The 19,083-nt window shown below is 42.8% G+C and overlaps 1 protein-coding gene across 2 annotated transcripts in view; it reads left to right on the forward strand.

The window, feature by feature from the left end:
• Positions 1-18,456, forward strand: part of ccnk (cyclin K) — a 33,461-nt gene extending 15,005 nt beyond the window's left edge. The window contains exons 5-11 of one of the 2 annotated variants that reach the window (XM_067991973.1): positions 2,372-2,477; positions 9,805-9,883; positions 10,053-10,222; positions 11,711-11,889; positions 12,117-12,150; positions 12,618-12,692; positions 15,262-18,456. In XM_067991973.1, the coding sequence (XP_067848074.1) occupies positions 2,372-2,477; positions 9,805-9,883; positions 10,053-10,222; positions 11,711-11,889; positions 12,117-12,150; positions 12,618-12,692; positions 15,262-15,851 (1,233 nt within the window). In that variant the 3' untranslated portion in view covers positions 15,852-18,456. The remainder of the gene's footprint in view (positions 1-2,371; positions 2,478-9,804; positions 9,884-10,052; positions 10,223-11,710; positions 11,890-12,116; positions 12,151-12,617; positions 12,693-15,261) is intronic. The other variant, XM_067991975.1, reaches the window with a different exon arrangement.
• The last annotated feature ends 627 nt before the right edge of the window (positions 18,457-19,083 follow it).

Consider the following 19,083-nt stretch of genomic DNA (forward strand, 5'->3'; position numbering starts at 1 on the left):
AAATTGAAGTCAATGGGAATCAGGGGGAAAACTCTCCAGTGGCTGGAGTCATACCAAGCACAAAGGAAGATGGTAGTGGTTGTTGGAGACCAATCATCTCAGCCCTAGGACGTTGCTGCAGGAGTTCCTCAAGGCAGTGTCCTCGGCCCAACCATCTTCAGCTGCTTCATCAATGACCTTCCCTCCACCATAAGGTCAGAAATGGGGATGTTCGCTGCTGATTGTACAGTGTTCAGTTCCATTCGCAACCCCTCAAATAATGAAGCAGTCCGAGCCCGCGTGCAGCAAGACCTGGATAACATCCAGGCTTGGGCTGATAAGTGGCAAGTAACATTCGCGCCAGATAAGTGCCAGGCAATGACCATCTCCAACAAGAGAGAGTCTAACCACCTCCCCTTGACATTCAACGGCATTACCATCACCGAATCCCCCACCATCAACATCCTGGGGGTCACCATTGACCAGAAACTTAACTGGACCAGCCATATAAATACTGTGGCTACGAGAGCAGATTAGAGGCTGGGTATTCTGCGGCGAGTGACTCACCCCCTGACTCCCCAAAGCCTTTCCACCATCTACAAGGCACAAGTCAGGAGTGTGATGGAATACTCTCCACTTGCCTGGATGAGTGCAGCTCCAACAACACTCAAGAAGCTCGACACCATCCAAGATAAAGCAGCCCGCTTGATTGGCACCCCATCCACCACCCTAAACATTCACCCCCTTCACCACCGGCACACTGTGGCTGCAGTGTGCACCATCCACAGGATGCACTGCAGCAACTCGCCAAGGCTTCTTCGACAGCACCTCCCAAACCCGCGACCTCTACCACCTAGAAGGACAAGAGCAGCAGGCACATGGGAACAACACCACCTGCACGTTCCCCTCCAAGTCATACACCATCCCGACTTGGAAATATATCGCCGTTCCTTCATCGTCGCTGGGTCAAAATCCTGGAACTCCCTTCCTAACAGCACTGTGGGAGAACTGTCACCACACGGACTGCAGCGGTTCAAGAAGGTGGCTCACCACCACCTTCTCGAGGGCAATTAGGGATGGGCAATAAATGCCGGCCTCGCCAGCGACGCCCACATCACATGAACGAATAAAAAAAAATATCCAACACATGACCCTCGGTCCAAATCCAGTCCATGCGCTGCTTTGATCTAGCTCACAAGTTCTTGCTGGTTCATTCCTTCGCTTGAAGCGGGGAGGGAGGGTCAGAGAGAGAGGTTGGGGGCGGGAGGAGGGAAGAGTAGAGGTGGGAAGGAGGAAAGAATGAAAAGAGGAGAGTGAAAGAACCAGATTTTGGAGAATGGGGACCTCAAGTTTTTTTGCGCCTGGGGTTTGTATCCAGGGGCTCACGTTATTCTGTGATAGCTTGTGACTCACTCAGTGGTTTTGACAGGTGTATCTGGTTGACTGGTTTTGCAGTGAACACACTTTCTGTTCTTCTCATCTTAGTTCAATATTGGTCAATCACACTTGTTGGAATAAAATAATTTTTGCTTGCCCCTGCACCTCCTTATCCCATAAAATATTCTTTCATTGGGGGGAAAAAAAAGTTTGCATCATACTATGCTATAGCAGAAAGAATGATGGAATACCAACTTGTGTGAAATTTTACAGTACTCCAATGAGAAACCCCGTGATTAGTACTAGTTAAAAATAAAATGTGTTCATCATAGGGAATTTTAATTCAGACTCTAGTAGCTGAGCGGGGCACATGCCAAATGTAAGATTGGTTGCTGTACCAAATGATAGCTTCCCTCACTCTTGGGTGGACTGAAGAAAGGCAAAGCAGCGGCATTTTAAAACAAGCTTTAAAATGCCAGTTAATGAAGAAACTCTCCATGGGAGCTTTTGGGAGCATCAGGACTTTGTTGGGTAGTCTTGTACACCAGCAACATTATTACACATGTTTTCTACTAAATGGATCCCAGGCTGGACCAATTCAATGGGGGATTATACTGTAAAAGAGTGTCTGAACAAACCAGTAATCCTGTCAGTTATATCCAATGAAACATACATTATTTTTAATACATTTGGTTTTGGAAAACTGTTCTTGTTTGGTTTACTCAATTGTCTAAACTACGCAGCGCTGTAAGTGGAATGTACAGTATTTTTCGTTCAAATGTTTGACACAACTTATGTAAAAAAATTGATTCATGATAATATTAACTACAGATGACCAGCTTCAGAAGTCTTCAGAACAATTGTACTGTCTAGAAACAAAACACTATATATAAAGGAGTCACGTAGCTCTATGCATGTGTGTTGCCACTCCATTACTGTACTATGGTTTTGAAATGTGGTAGCATACCTTCACTTATTCTGTGTTTCTTTTTGTCTTGTCTTGTTTCTGAATTAGGAAGAAGTCATGGTACTGGAGAGGATACTATTACAGACAATTAAATTTGACTTGCAGGTCGAACATCCCTATCAGTTCTTGCTTAAGTATGCTAAACAACTTAAAGGTACTGGAATTAAATGTTTATGCAAAGTATCTGCAATCTCAAGTTTATTGCACTGCAGTTTACTTTTTTAACAATGCCTTCTATAGCATCGAAGGTGCATATTTCAAACAAAACCTAAACTACAGCTTCTGATGGCTACATTTCTGAAAGATAAGTAATTCTGTAGTATATGGGGTAATACTATAATTACAAAGAATGTACAGCACACAAACAGGCCATTCGGCTCAACAGATCCATGCCAGTGTTTATGCTCCAGGTGAGCCTCCTCCCATCTTTCTTCATCTAACTATCAACATGTCCTTCTATTCCCTTCTCCCTCATATGCTTACCTAGCTTCCCCTTAAATAAATCAATGCTAGTCACCTCAACTACTCCTTGTGGCAGCGAGTTCCACATTCTTACCACTCTCTGGGTGAAGAAGTTTCTCCTGAATTCCCTATTGGATTTATTAGTGACTATCTTATATTTGTGGCCCCTAGTTCTGGCCTTCTCCGTAATTGGCAACATCTTCTCTATGTCTACCCTATCAAACCCTTTCATCATCTTAAAGACCTCTATCAGGTCACCCTCAGTCGTCTCTTTTCTAGAGAAAAGAGCCCCAGCCTATTCAATCTTTCCTGATAGGTATAACCTCTCATTTCTGGTATCACCCTAGTAAATCTTTTTTGCACCTTCTCCAGTGCCTCTACATCATTTTTATAGTACTCTGTGTGGTCTAACCAAGGATCTGTACTAGTTTAACATAACTTCTCTGCTTTTCAATTCTGTCTCTCGAGAAATTAACCCCAGTGCTTGGTTTGCTTTTTTTATGGACTTATTAACCTGCGTCGCTACTTTTAGTTAGTTTTGTACCTGTACACCTAAATCCCTCTGCGCCTCTATCCCATTTAGACTCTTATTTTCCGAGGAGTATGTGGCCTCATTATTTCTACCAAAATGTACCACCTCAACACTTATCTATATTGAAATTCATTTGCCAATTACACGCCCATTCTGCAAGTTTATTAATGTCTTACTGTATATTATTGCAGTCCTCCTCAGTATTAACTATACCCCCCAATTTGGTGTCGTCCGCAAATTTTGAAATTGTACTTCTGATTCCCGAGTCCAAATCGTTTATGTATATGGTGAACGATAGTGATCCCAGCACCGATCCTTGTGGAACACCATTTCCCACCTTTTGCCAGTCTGAGTAACTACCTTTAACCCCTACTCTTTTTCTGTTTTGTAGCCAGCTTGTTATCCATTCGGCTATTTGTCCCCTGACTCCACATGCTCTGACCTTAGTCATGAGTCTACTATGCGGTACTTTATCGAAGGCCTGTTAAATCCAAATATATGACATCTGCTTCATTGCCCTGTTCTACACTTTCTGTTACTTCTTCAAAGAGTTCAGTAAGGTTGGTCAAGCATGACCTACCCTTTTGAAATCCGTGCTGACTATTCTTTATAATATTTTCGGTTTCTAGATGCTTCTGTATTACATGTTTGAGTATGGATTCCATTTTCTTTTCTACCGCTGATGTTAAGCTAATTGGTCTATAGTTCCCGAGACTTGATCTATGACCCTTTTTAAATGTAGGAATCACATTAGCTGTCCACCAGTACTCTCGCATTATTCCCTTTTCTAATGAATTTTCATATATATGTAATAGTGTCTCTGCTATCTCTTCCCTAACTTCTTTTAGTATGCGTGGATGGAATCCACCCGGACCTAGGGTTTTATCCTCTCTAAGTTTGATTTAATTTATCAATTATCTCCTCCCTTTCTATCTTAAATGCCTTTACATCTTTTTTGATATCTTCTTCTAATGTCATGCCCACCATGTTATTCTTCCTGGTAAATACTGAAGCAAAGTAATTATTTAATATTTCTGCCGTTACGCTGTCATTGTGAGTTTATTGTGTGTGGTGCTTAGTGGCATTATCCCCTATCCTGATTTTTCTTTTGTTATTTATGTGTCTGTAGAATACTTTGCTTTTTTTTGATATTCCTTGATAATTTATTTTCGTAGTTTCTTCTTGCCTTCCTAATTGTTTTTTTTGATTTCTTTCCTAACTTTTTTGTACTCCCTATTTGTCATGCTCTCTTTTGTTGTTTACGTATTTGGTGTATGCCTTTTACTTTAGTTTCAATTTTGCCCTTATTTCTTTATTCATCCATGGTGCGTTATTACTTGCTAGTTTGTTCTTGTTTTTTAGTGGGTTATATTTTGCCTGGACACTCTTGATCACCGTTTTAAATGTTTCTTTGTCAGGTAATTTTTCCAGGTAATTTTTCCTAGTTCCATTCTCATCCCCTCACAATCAGCTTTTTTTCCAATTTATTACTCATGTCCTTCTCAATCTTTATCTTAAACCTTATTATGTTGTGACCACTATTGCCTAGATGTTCCCCTCCACTTATTTCTCTTATCTGTTCTGGTTCATTTCCCATTACTAGCACCAGCAGTGCTTCCTCTCATTGGGCTTTCTACATACTGGGTGAGAAATGAGTCCTGCACGCACTGTAAAAACTCCATTCCCAGTGCCCCCTTTACCTACCTCCTTCTTGCCAGTTTATTTGGGGGTAGTTAAAATCACCCATGAATATTATTCTGATTATTACTCATTTCACATATTTGCTAACCAATTTCTTCCTCCACTTCCTTTCCATTATTAGGTGTTCTGTAGTATACTTCTATTAGTGTGATCGATCCCTTATCTTTTTAGTTCAATCCATATGGATTCTGTTTCAATCCTTCTGTTAGTTATGTCCCTTTTTTCTACTGCCATTATGTTACCCCTAATTAGTACAGCTACTTCCCTATCCTTTTCTGATTATGTTATAACCTGCAATATTTAGTTGCCAGTCTTGTTCTTTATGTAGCCATGTTTTAATTATTCCTTCTACATCTGGTTCCTCGCTTTGGATTATTGCCTCCAATTCCCCCGTTTTATTTCAGGCGTTGTGTACAGGCAGTTTAAATCGTCTTTACTTTTAAATTTTTTACCTTATCATTTTTCTTATTTATCACTCCCACTGTGTTTATTTCAGTTATTTCATTGTTTCCCAGACCTGGAGTATTTATGGTTTCTACAGTTCTGGCCTGGACTTCCTCTGGTCCCTTTTTCTTACTCTTGTTTTCTCTCTTTTACTAATATTTTTGCCTGAATCCTCCACCCCCCCTTTATCGGTTTAAAGTCTTACTAACCACCCTATTTATCCTTTCCGCTAGGATCTTGGTCCCAGCCTGTTTCGGGTGCAACTCCTTCCTATCCCAGTACTGGCGCCATTGTCCGATGAAAAGGAACCCCTCTTTTCCACAACAGTCCTTCAGCCCCTGTTTACTTTCCTAATCTGTTTGTTCCTATGCAAATCACACATGGCTCAGGTAATAATCCTGAGATTACTACCCCGGAGGTCCTGCTTTTCAGTTTAGTTCCTAACTCCTGATACTCCCTTAGCAGGACCTCCTCCCTATTCTTTGCTATGTCATTGGTTCTGACGTGGATCACAACAACTGGATCCTCCTCCTCCCTTTCCAGATTCTTTTCCAGCCGTTTTGAGATGCTCCTTACCCTGGCACCAGATAGGTAACACACGCTTAGGGACTCTCGATTCTGACTGCAAAGAATCGTATCTATCCCTCTAATTATCGAATCTTGTATAACTACCACCTTTCTACACTGCGCCTCCTGCGTCAGGTTGCCTTGGTCAGCATTCTGGCTGTCCTTCCCACAGTCTTCTTCCTTATCCTCACAGGTATCAAGTACATTATACCTGTTGGACAGGACTAGTGTCTGTGGGACCTCCTCCTCTATTTCCCCTCTGTTCCCACTAACCTGCTGACTACCACTCACATTCCTCCCCCCTCCTGTCCTTGTGCTATCCTCTAAGGTGTGACTGGATTCTGGAGAAAACTATCCAGATATTCCTCCTCCTTATGTTTCCAACTTGCACTCCAGCTCAAAGACTCTGAGCTGGAATGTCTCAAGCGAGGGACATTTACTGCAGATATGACAATCTGGGACAGTCTTGCCACCCACATACGACAATTCCAACACGTAATGCACTGTCATTTTGAATTTTTATTTGTTTATTTACTTAATTAGCCTTGTTATTTTTATTTATTTTTAAATAGGGTTTTAATTAATTTTTTTAATTTCATTTTTTAAAAAAGATTAACCTAGATTCTTCTTCTTCTACTTCTTTATCCTAGATCCTTATCCTTGATCCTTACCTCAATACTTAACCTCAATACTTGTCTTAATTCCCTCGGGTTCCGCTGCTCCTTTCTCTCTGCGCTAATTCTGATGTCACTTTTTCATATTTCTACCTGTGGTTGAGTTGGTCTCGCTCTCGCCGCCGTGCTTTATATCCCCACCGCTCTCGCCGCCGTGCTTTATATCCCCACCGCTCTCGCCGCCGTGCTTTATATCCCCACCGCTCTCGCCGCCGTGCTTTATATCCCCACCGCTCTCGCCGCCGTGCTTTATATCCCCACCGCTCTCGCCGCCGTGCTTTATATCCCCACCGCTCTCGCCGCCGTGCTTTATATCCCCACCGCTCTCGCCGCCGTGCTTTATATCCCCACCGCTCTCGCCGCCGTGCTTTATATCCCCACCGCTCTCGCCGCCGTGCTTTATATCCCCACCGCTCTCGCCGTGTTCTGGCAGCTTTTAGTCTGGGTTCTAAATCCATGGGAGTTTTCAAGAAGTGGTCTTTACCAAATAAGCACCGATTGTAAAAAGTAGCCCCAAAATCCACTTCAGTAACCAATAATAACCAAGTGACTACAGGATAATTAACTACTTATGGCTGAAGTGACTTTGTAAACCACAACAAAACTTGAGAAATAAAATGGCCGCCTGGATCCCACAAATAGATATTAGCCTTGAAATCACTTGTGTATCTGTTCTATGATGAACTTTTATAGTGTGGTTTTGTTTGATTTATGCATGTTGATGCTGACAGCCAGTGTGCTTTGTGTAATCTGTTGGCTGTTCACACTGGAGGATTAATGACTTGTGCAGTCAATGCTGCATATTTGAAAATGTTGTAGTAATATGGGAGGGTTCATATTAAGGAGCGGTTACAAGAGGTAAACAGTGTGACGGCTAGCACATAACACGTGAGTGGTGCAGACATATTCCCTCCCACTAACCCACCAACTGTCTAACTCACTTTGTAAATGCACCGCCTAATATGATACCAAGCCATAGAAAATAAAATGGATCTGGTTTGATCCCTTGTACATGTTTATCTGGTGAGCACAGGATCTAGCTCAGCTGTGATGCCCTTGGTGGTTGACGAGCTCGCTGGCTCTTGCCATTGAGGCTTGCATGAAGAACGGACACTTGGCCAACACCAAATGAAGAATTATCCTTTGGGCAAGGAAGTGGAAGGCTGCAGTCCTCCGTGGAGCCAAATTCCAAAAGTCTAAATTTTAGTTAAGTGAGGGGAAAAGTACTGCAGATGTGAGTGAATTACAGCCGCCTTGAGAAAAGCGACTTGTTTTCTTAAACCAGCATGCAGTTGTATAGCATAGTGTTTCCATGTACAGATCGGCCTAGAAATTCCTCGGGAGGCCTGGGGCCATTCTTGGTCGGAGCAAAATTTCTGCCCACCCACTGCTGTTGTCTTATCGGAATTCCTGTGGTCTTTGAATACTTCGGCCAGGCACGGTTTCCGACGTATTTGGGGCGTCAGCAGGTTTGCGGGGTTCTAGCAGAGTGCCTGTAAAATTTAAAAACTTTCTGGTGGTGCCTTCTGCCATTTTCACCAGTGCAATTGATTGCACTACAATTACATTCCAGAAACCACCCTTTAAATGCAGAGATTCTCCCACAGCCACAGCAGCACTGAGCGCCAGGGACTTTGACGTTCATGATGTCCAGCATTGTGCCAAGGGCATAAGTGATGGCAATATTTGGACTGGATTATAATATACCCACCCGTTTGTGGTCGGCTGTATTATAGGCCTTTGAGAGTGCCAGAATTTACAAGGCCCCAAAGAGGTGAAGTCTAGCTAGGTTAGATTCAGCCCACCCTTTGCAGACCTCCTGCTATGAAACCACCCTCCCTCATCCCCAGAGTTTCAGAGCCATTGCATTTAGTATTTTGATTATTTTCCTTTTTGGGGGGTAGACTGATTGTAGATGTAGGACTTAGACATTCAAATCCTGCATGTATCTATTGTCTATGGTTCAGAATGTGATTACTCCTTCCCCGGCCCCCACCTGGTTTCCTTTTTTCCCTAACCTGTTTTGATTCTCGCTGGGGTACAGTTCCCTGGCCAATCCCAGTCCTTTGGTTTGTTGGCCAAGTGTCCATTCCTTATCTGTGAGTCTCAACGGCGCTTGAGCATGGAGGGGCATCAGACCCAAACTCCATACTATCAGCGTTTTTCACATCCATGTCGACACATCTCCGGTAGAGATCGGGAGCAAGACACCTGACATTCTATCCCTGTCCTCCCCGCCCCCCCCCCTCCCCCAATAAAAAGACGTGAGGAAGCTGAGGCTACTTCTATCACTTGTATTGACGTCCCTCTTTTTTTTCTTATTCTCCTCTTGAAATAAGCAGAAAGACCAGGGACTAACCTTGTGACCTTCCTGGCTAAGTACCATGCCATGCGGTGCATTTAAACGCTTGCAGTACATTTTGTCATTGGGGGGGATTTGAACTTGTAGCATGAACTATTGCTTTGCGTGAAGTGCATGTTGTGCAGATAGTCTTAACCGTACAGTATTATACATTTAAACAAAGTTAGTTAAACAGGGTGTCCATCCTGAAGCCCTAGAGCCACATGTGGCCACAGAGCCCTGACAATCTGGCATTCAAAGTCCAGGTAACTCCATTGTATTTATACTTTTATCTCTTACTCACTGGTTTGTCCGGTTTGAATTTTGTGGGCCTGGAGATCTGAAAAGGGCTATTCTTAATGCCCAAGATAAATTCTAAATCTGAACACCAAGATCATATCAGCAACTTGGGAGATATGCAAATTAATGAGGACATAAATTTAAACTTTATAGGTAGCCCCAGAGGCTCCATGTGACCTCGAGATAAAAAGCTTGGACACCCCCTGAATTAATGATCAGCCATTGGGCTGAATTAGAAGTTGTAGCAAAACGAGCCACTGAATCAGTGTTCATGGCTTAAAGTTGAAAAGCTTACTAAAATGTTATAGGCTGTGTTTTCAGATATGATGTGAAAATAATGGAGGTTAATTGCACTTTAGCGCTAATGGGTTCAGACTTAAAATGCAATAGGCCTTAATCCTAACTCTCCTTTTCTTCTTAATTCATAGGTTTTGAACTTAGAGGTTACACATAATGTTAGTCCAATTTTCTCTTTCTGTAGGTGACAAAAATAAACTTCAAAAGCTGGTGCAAATGGCTTGGACCTTTGTGAATGACAGGTAAACTACGTTTAAAAATTTGCGTCTCTCTTTTTCAAAGCTGTGAAAATCTATTTATATGTTAACGGGATAAAATTATTTACTGCATGTGTTTAGACTTTTTTTTTCTTGTTTTTTTTATCTAGCACTTTGCATTGGCCCTGTAGTAAAGTGCTGTTTTGTCTTGCAGCCTGTGCACCATGCTGTGTCTGCAGTGGGAGCCAGAGATTATTGCTGTGGCTGTGATGTACCTAGCTGGCAGGCTGTGTAAATTTGAGATCCAGGAATGGTCAGCTAAACCCATTTACAGAAGATGGTGGGAGCAGTTTGTACAGGATGTGCCGGTGGAATTGCTTGAAGGTACTGTAAGCAGTCCTGATTGCTAAAGGCAGTGTTGGTAAATCAAAAAAGTGGGACTCTGCTGGTGTGTACTAGTTATGATTAGACTAACCTTTATTTTTGAGATATTTATGCTTTTTTTTTAAACAAAATATTTGATTTCCATAATGGATTTAATCTGAAATTTTTGAATAGATCTTGGTTTCTGCTGTGGTATAAGTTAATGTCTTTGTTTTGCTGAAGTAGTGTTTTTTATTTACATGTTTTTGGCGCATTACAACAATAACTTGCATTTATAAAGCACCTTTAATGTAGTAAAACGTCCCAAGGCGCTTACACTGTAAAGCCTGAGATACAGAACTAAGCTTGAAGAAAGTCTGAGACAGAAATGTAAATTCCTGAAACTGCTTGATGGTATAATTGATAGGGAGCTAGTAGTAATTCTTAGTCCTAATAAACTAACCTAGCACTCCAGGGGGGATTTAAATAATTTTTTTTAATAGTAGCTAATACCCCTTTATACTAGAATTAAACAACCGTGTAAATAAAGTTAAGGTGCATCTGTTTTGTAATCCACTGCAGTCATTTGTAGTTGTCGCTTTAGCTATACCAAACTTTTAACCGAGTTCAACTGTGATCCATTGTATAAAATTTGTAGGCAGGAGTTCCCTGATGGCTCATTGGCTAAAAGCATTACACAGTGTGGTACTTAACTATGTAGATCAAGAAGATCCCAAGTTAGATCCTTGAATCTGCTGTGTTAGCTGGGATAGTGGTGGGGTAGTGCAATTCATCTCAGCCCTTTTGCTGAGGGTCGAAGGTGGGGAAATCTGCAAAGTTTCATGCTGTGTGTGAGCGAGGACAGTAGGAGGTTTGGCTGGGATGCTCCTCACAACTGAATAACCTAGTGATGCTCTGGGCTCACAGATGAAGGGTGACCATGTAGTTGAGGTACTGAAGGAGCAGTTGGTGAACCATACCACAGCATAAATGATCATCTTCATGGAAGAGAAACTCCACTTTAGGTGTTGGGGAGACCTGTATAGGGCTCTCCATTCATTCCCCTTGCATCTGGTTGATAACCTTCAAAGGTTTTCCAGCAAAATTCCAGTGGGTAATGAATCCCCCCTCGCCCCACCCCCAGTATGTGCTTAAGATTATTTTGTATTTGCCATTTGCTGCCACTGAATATGCTGTTACTTCAAATCCCACGTGCACTGCATTTCACTAAGAACTTCCAGATAGGGCATCTTTTGTTATGTAATTTTTGTGTCGGGTGATGAAGCTTAAAGGCAAATAAATATTGTGTCTTAATTTGACTTAGGACATGAATATCTCATTAATCATACAATGACTGACTATCAAATTGGGACATGACTCACACACATCATCCATTCTTTTATTGACCAGCTCGTTCTTTCCCATTCCTTTCACAACTACCTTTATCTTTAAATAAGAAAAAAGCTTTGTTTAGTTACAACGGCTGATGTCTGTCTTTTGGTCTTGCAGACATTTGCCATCAGATACTGGACCTTTATTCCCAGGGCCAACAACAGATGCCCCAGACGCCCCAGCAGCAGTTGGCAACAATCCCCAGCTTAGAGCAACTACCGCCACCACTGCAGGTGCAGCAGACAAAGAAACATTCACCGCAGTCAACACCGCCTCGGCAGATCAAACGAGCTGCGGTAAGTGAAGCCCTTCGACACATGCAATATAAATATAGGTACCGACTTTTTCTGCTCAAAATGTATTCTTGGTGAATGGGTATGCACTGAGAATAGAGTGAAGCACACCACAAAACTTCATTCTTCTGCCCCTGCCAGTACAGTTGCTGTGTTGTTTCTAGCAATTGACAGTGCATCTTTGTAGCATGTTGAATCTAACCTTTTTCATTTTTTCTCCCCTCTGTTAGGTTGCGTCTCCAAAGGAAGATGGCAAGACAATAGGTGACGTATTGTTGGACTTTAGTCTTCATCGTAGCCACACTCTTAGCACTGATTGTACCATATAGTTTTTTTTATATATTTGTTCTTGGGATGTGGGTGACGCTGGCAAGGTCCGATTTATTGTCCACCCCTTGTTATCTGGAATTGGTGATGGGCTATCTTCTTGAATGTAGCAAGTGTTTGTATGTGAGTGGCTTGCCAGGCCACTTCAGAGGTTATTAAGAGTCAACCACACAGTGTGGAGTAGAGTCACATTTAGGCAAGGCTGGATAGAGGTGGCAGGTTTCCTTCCCTGAAGGACATTAGTGAACAGTTGGGTCTTTAATCTGGCAGTTTTCATGATTTTTTTTTTCCTGGTGCCAGCCCTCAAAATACCAGATTTATTGAATTCAGTACTTCGGTATTTATAGTTCTGTAAGTATGAAATCCATATGCATTACTTATGTGTGTTTCTCAACTCCCTACAGAAATACAACCTCCTAAAATTCCCAAATTGGAAAACCCTCATCCAGCACTACCACCAACTAGTCATCCTCCTCCAGGTGAGCTTTTTAGTTTCACTCGGTCAATTGTAAACACAGGTGCTCTGACAGAAAGAGTTGTATTGTAAGACCAATCATATTTTTTATTAATTTGTTTTATTAACCTGTATTGTAACTGTTGAATCACTCCAATGTGATGTCCTGTTATAAGCTTATTATCCTTAAGTGTATTTTTAAGAGCACCTTTGAACGGGTAGGTTGCATTCAGAACGACACTGTTTGGTCATACACATAACAATGCAATTACAGTTTGTAGGCAGACAAATAAATCTGGAATATTTTATAGGACCCCCATTTCCTTCACAAAACAACTTTCAACATTTGAAGTTGTAGTTTTCCTATTTTTCTGATGCACTTTGCACTTCTGATAACTTCCATTTTTACCCTGTTTTTTAGTGAAGAATGCTAAATGTGAAACACAATGTTGAATGTGTATTGCATGGACGTGTGTGGTCATGGCTTTTTTTTAATGCATGTGGCTTCTTTAATGCATCCAGCTTAACAGTTTGCACACAAATAGTCTCAGAACCAATTGGATCACATGGATATTTTGTAATACACCTTTTCAACTATCCTAAAGTGGTGATTAATGGGCTTGTCACAAAGTGCAGCAACAAACCGTCATAAAATGAGAGCCAGGACACCAACATTTCTGCAGCCATATGAGCTGTGACATGGATATAGTTATTGAAACCATTCTGACTTTTGACATTCATATTCTAATAAAAGTTTTAATTCTGCTTCACACAAAGGACTTACTTAAGTTAAGTATTTTCTGCCATCCTGCCCTTGTTTGTAGAACCTATTTAGCGAGCAGGAAGCCTGGCTGAATAACTGTACACTACAACTCCTTTTCCTTTCCCTCACTTCCTCAAATTTTCTTGCCTTTTCATCCTCCCATTGGCAGTGACTTTTCCTGTGGCATAGTTCCATGGACACTGGCAGCCCCCTGGTACCAGCGTGGATAGCACTGTGAAGGCTGAACCTGTCCTGAATGCGTCTGCATTGTTCCAGCAACGGTCACTGGATAGCAATCGGGAGTAAGAGTCCTGTTGTTTCTTTATTCAGTCTCTGGTCCAGGGACGTTGAAGCCAACTGCAGAAATCCGACAACTCAGCAGGTCTAAAGTAGGACCTCCCTGGTGTGTATGGCTCAGTAAATGGCTTAAATGCAGCCTGTTAGTCATGTATACCAAACCCTTGAGATAATAGTGTAGTTGTATCAAACTATTAAACACTATGCAATTAAGGGGTTGAAGTATGATAATTGGCTGGGAGTTCACTAGGTTATTATCTGGCTTGGAATTCTACTGCGGGAACTATCACATTGAACTCCTTTGCTAGAGTTCAGTAAAGGTAGGCCGTTTTCATACCAGGGAATGTAACCTGGATGAGAAGCATGAACTGAGCCATATGAACTAGGAAGGAGCCAAATTCGAGCTCTGCTCTGTGATAAGTTGGCTGCTGGTGGGAGCACTACGGTATCCCTGGGTCAAAGAGTAATGGAAAAGGTCAGCCTGGGTTCCAGCACCCAATTATTGATCAATGTATGGGGGTGAAGAGAAAGTAGGGTTCAGCCATGGTGCAGCCATTCTCAAATGCCGACAGTTGCTGTCTAGGCTCACCCAGGAAGTATTACCACTTGAACAAAGTATTAAAACAACTAAGCTGTGTGGAATGACGCCCAGTATGATTCGGTGCCATCAAGAGAGCAGAGGATTCAACCGGAAAGAAAAAAAATGAGGGGAGGGAATTCTCTCTTGAATTTGCCCCTCAAATCAAGCTGTGATCCAGATCCCATCAGTAGATTTTATTTTTCCCCCTCTTTCCACCAATTCTCTCCCATTTCCCTTTTCCCCCTTCACTCAACCCAAGCTCTGGAAGGTATTGATTCCTTGTTGAGGTATGATTCCACAGCCAATGAATACGCATTGCTACCACTCCCAAATTGTCATTCTTCATGTTTGAGAAGATCCTTGGGCTGTTGAAACATAGGCCATTCAGCCCCTTCAGCTTGTTCTGCCATTCAATGAGATCATGGCTGATCTGTACCCTAACTACACCCACCCGCCTTGGCTGCATATCCCTTAATACCCTTGGCTAGCAAAAATCTATCGATCTCTGATTTAAAATTATTAATTGAGCTTGCATCTACTGCTTTTTGTGAGAGAGGGTTCCACACTTCCACCACCCTTTGTGTGAAGAGGTGTTTCCTAACTTCTCTCCTGAATGGTCTGGCTCTGACTTTAAGGTTGTGCCCCTTTGTCCTAGACTCCCCCACCAGCAGAAAAAGTTTCTCTCTATCTACCCCATGAATTCCTTTTAAAATCCTTAAAACCTCAATCAAGTCACCTCTTAACCTTCATTCCAGGGAACACAAGCCAAGTTCATTTAATCTCCTCTCATAATTTAACCCTTGGAGCCCTGGTAACATTCTGGTGAATCTCCTTTCCACTCCCACCCCCCCCCCCCATAACGGGATGCTGCTTACATTGTCCTTTATGCGAAGTCACTCTACATTTGTTAAACATTGGAAGATAAAATTTGCCTCTTTTGTTTTAAACTTGCAGAACGCAAACCATCAGTAAGTACAGGAACCAACATTATAGGAAGTGAACCACCTTCAACAGGAAACTCCTCTGAAGTGGCAAAAGCCTCCATCCCACCGCCTCTTCATCCTCCTACTCTACACCAGCAGCCACAGATGCCCCAGCGACCTCCACCCTCCGCTGCCTACATAATGGGGATGTCAACAACCAGTTCCTACATGTCTGGGGAAGGTTTTCAGAGTTTGCAATCTATGATGAAGACTGACGGACCCTCCTATGGAAGCATACCATCTTATGGACCACCAACTCATGTCCCTTACCACCCACATGTTTACCCCAATACATCCGTGCCTCCTCCCACAAATTATCCACCCAACATCCCCCCTCCGACTCCAGGATATCCTCCGCCGGGGTACAATCCTAATTATTTGCCCCCTCCTCGGATTCCCCCCGCTCACACGGTGCCACCTCCACCAGCACTGGGTCCTCCACCAACCAACTACCCTCCCCCCACAGTACCACCCGGAGGCCAACCTCCCGGACCCCCACCTCCTCCGCCGCCAGGCATGCCGCCCGTGGGTGGGCTGACGCGAGGAGGTTGGTTGAGGTAGTGGGTGTTTGTACTTTGGTAAGTGGCGAGTGAGATTTGGCTTCTTAAGGGGTTTGGTGTGACCCTGAATTCACATATGGTTCTGATTGTCTTACTTCCCACATCTGAATACCAGGGTTACAAAAATGCAGGTGCGCATCGTTTAACAGCTGTATATACTTCAGTTTTACTGTCTGCCATGTGCTGTCCATTTCCTAGGTGCAGGTGAGTGAGAAGTAGCTTCCTTTTAGCATAGATGCCTCATCTCCTGTGTTCAGCCAACTTTCTTCCCCCCCCCCCCCCCCCCCCCACCCAAATGTGCTCCTACAACTTGTTCCATCCGGTGATATTGCCACAGATAAAATGCGCCCACTGTTGGAGCAGCCAAATGGAAATATCTGGCAAATCAGTGACCCGATGTTTCGTAATACATGACGGAAGTTCTCCCCCTTTGGAACTTTATAGGTGGTAAGCCGGAAGTGTCCAGGTCAATGGAAGAGGAGAGAAAGAATTGGGGGAAGAGTTAAGAACCCCAGTATTCTACTGTGCTACTCTCCATCAGTGAACTGTACCAGATCTGTCCTCCTTGGCCTGGATGTTGGTTGATTGTGAAAGGTATGCGAATTGAATCTGATTGTACTGACCTCCAGTACAGGTTACTAATCTCCAATAAAGGTTATTATACTTGACAGCAATTAAGCAAGTTTTTCTAATGTTTATGTTCTTGCCACTTTTCCAAAGACAGTAATAGCAGGCACCCTGTTGTCTGCCCTAAGCAGCCACTCTTTATCTGTCAACCTAGACTGTCACTGCTGGAAGACTTTTTAGCCCTGGAGCACTATCCCTAAACCTGATGCTGTGCTCACCCAAATGGGGCTCTCATCGAGGGTTGCTGAGCAGTGACCAGGAGTGGGAACACTAGCCGACTGTATAAATTTCCCTCTTCACTCTCCTGTCTAGGGATTCTGAGGCCAGTTGTGTGTCCCCTGTTGTCCTGTCTGAGAACGTTGCACAATCCAAGGATCTAATTTGGGACCTCCTTGGCCTGCATGTTCCATAGCAGTCAATCGTTGATCCATTTGGGCTTCTTTTTTTTTCCCCCAACCCCTGCCGCTAAATTAACTCCCTTGTTACTAAATTCATGTTTAAAGTAAGCAGCTACTCTTTTTTTTGATGGGGGAGTGGTGGTGGGGAAGGTAGGTTAGGTGCAATGAACCATGGTGATCCTTGCATCCTTATAATAATATCTGATCCCATGCAGAGGTGCAGTTTGATGGTTTGCTCCCTCAGTACCTTGCTTAAGAGGCCATATTTATGCATTAGCCCAGATGATGTTAAACCATGGTGGTCGTCACACCTGTGCCTGATCCTGGTGTCCACACATCAGGAGTTGCTGGACAGGTAGCAGGAGCCCCTGTGGTTACATTTCCATCTCCCCCTGCCCACCAACACAAGGAAGCTAAGGCCGATTGTAACACCTCGGTTGTTGCGTCAGTTGCTATCCCTGGTACGAACCAAGAGTCAAACCTGAACCTTCTGGTCTGCATGGTTTAATGCTACGTTGGGTGCTGGCTCTACCTGATTAACCATCAGGTTACATTCTTTCCCGTATTACTGTAAAATGTTTGTAAAAAAACAAGTGGTTGAGGAGTTTTTTTAAAAAATGGATAGGTTTGTTACCCTGAAAAAGTGGAATTCATCTTTTGGTTATTTTATTAAATAATTTACATTCCCAGCCCCGCTGCTGTTCCAGCCTTCATTTTGTCCATCAGTAGAAAGGGCAAGAAAGTCTGGGCTGCAGATTTCTGTACTGACTAACAAGAGGTGCATGTTGCAAGGTATAAATCGCTCAGGTAGCAATGTGTTGAACAGGTGGATGGTGAGTCAGCTCTTGGGGCAGGAGTGCAGTATTCCATAGGGACGACTAGTTCTTATTTTTGTCCGCTTCATAGTCTTGCATTGCTGTTTAATCTGTGGGTGCCCCGATTTAAAGCTGAGGGGTTTGACAGGGTATGATGGGATGAATGCCCTCTATTACTGTGTGGCATTCTGTCCAGCTTGACTGTAAACTGGTTAAATAACTTCTTTTGGAGACGGCTTAAGTTCTGCATACTAGTCGAGTCTAGGATATGAACTCTGACCCCTGGTTTGAGAAGGCTGTCCTGCACCACCTCAAAAGGACAATTATATAAAAATTAACTTCATTATACATGAACTTTTACTAACTTCTCAAATGTACTACAAGACAAAAAATAATGATTTGGTTTACGCTGGTCAAGAGATTAATTGTTCTGATCAAAATGACAGATTTACACCAATGTGATCCCCTGGGTTTAGATCTCCAGTTGGAACACTCCACTTAGACAAGTGGGAATTCTAAATTAGTCTTTTTTTTATTAGTTTTAATTCTCGACTTCTCCAGTTGTCTGATATAACTTGAAAAAAAAAAGGATTCAATGTAATTTACTCTTTCTCCGTAGACTATTTGTCTATAGGTTGAATTAAGTTTATTTTTCCAAACAGTGTCAAAGCCTGAATGTAACATATGAGATTGTACTGTGAGCTGGGCATTGACCATAGTATTGTACATTTAGTGGCTAATGTAGCCTAATAAATTTGATATTGGAGCCAGTGTGCCTATTTATTCGTGTGAAAGGTCCTTTTCATTGTTTCGCAGGACCTGTGTTTTAGGTTTAGTAGTAATTTGGAATATCTAGCAATTAGAAATGAGTCAGAATGAATTATTGATCCATAAATGGGATGGACATAACCAGCCCTACAATCTGTAAGCAAAGAGAACCAGAAGCTGGTGGGGAGGAGGCCAAAATGACTGCATCTCCTTTCCAAATGGAACTGCAAATGGAAGCTTTTTCCAAGATCCACTGATTCACTTTGTACTTCCAATTTGCTCCCTTCCTGAAGGTGCTGACCATTGGGTATGATTCCATGGGTGCCAGCATCTCCCCATTACCATGACTAAATGGCCATTCTTGTGATTCTAAAAATGGGTATTGGCAGATTCTTAGACAACCTCACCCATATCTATGTATACTGTCTTCAGGAGGAGTTGCTGCATAACGGTCCAATGGGAATCCTAGGCTGTAAATTCTCTGGGGTGTCTGCATTGATACAAAGTGCAATGGGAAAACCACGTGCTACCGTAATAAGCCCAAATGATACAGGTCAGCATTTAAGACTGAGAAGTGGGAACTGGATGGCCCAGTGAGGTAGACACTGGCCTCTGGGACCTGGGT

The sequence above is a fragment of the Heptranchias perlo genome, chromosome 10, assembly GCF_035084215.1.
Source record: "Heptranchias perlo isolate sHepPer1 chromosome 10, sHepPer1.hap1, whole genome shotgun sequence".
Lineage (NCBI taxonomy): Eukaryota > Metazoa > Chordata > Chondrichthyes > Hexanchiformes > Hexanchidae > Heptranchias > Heptranchias perlo.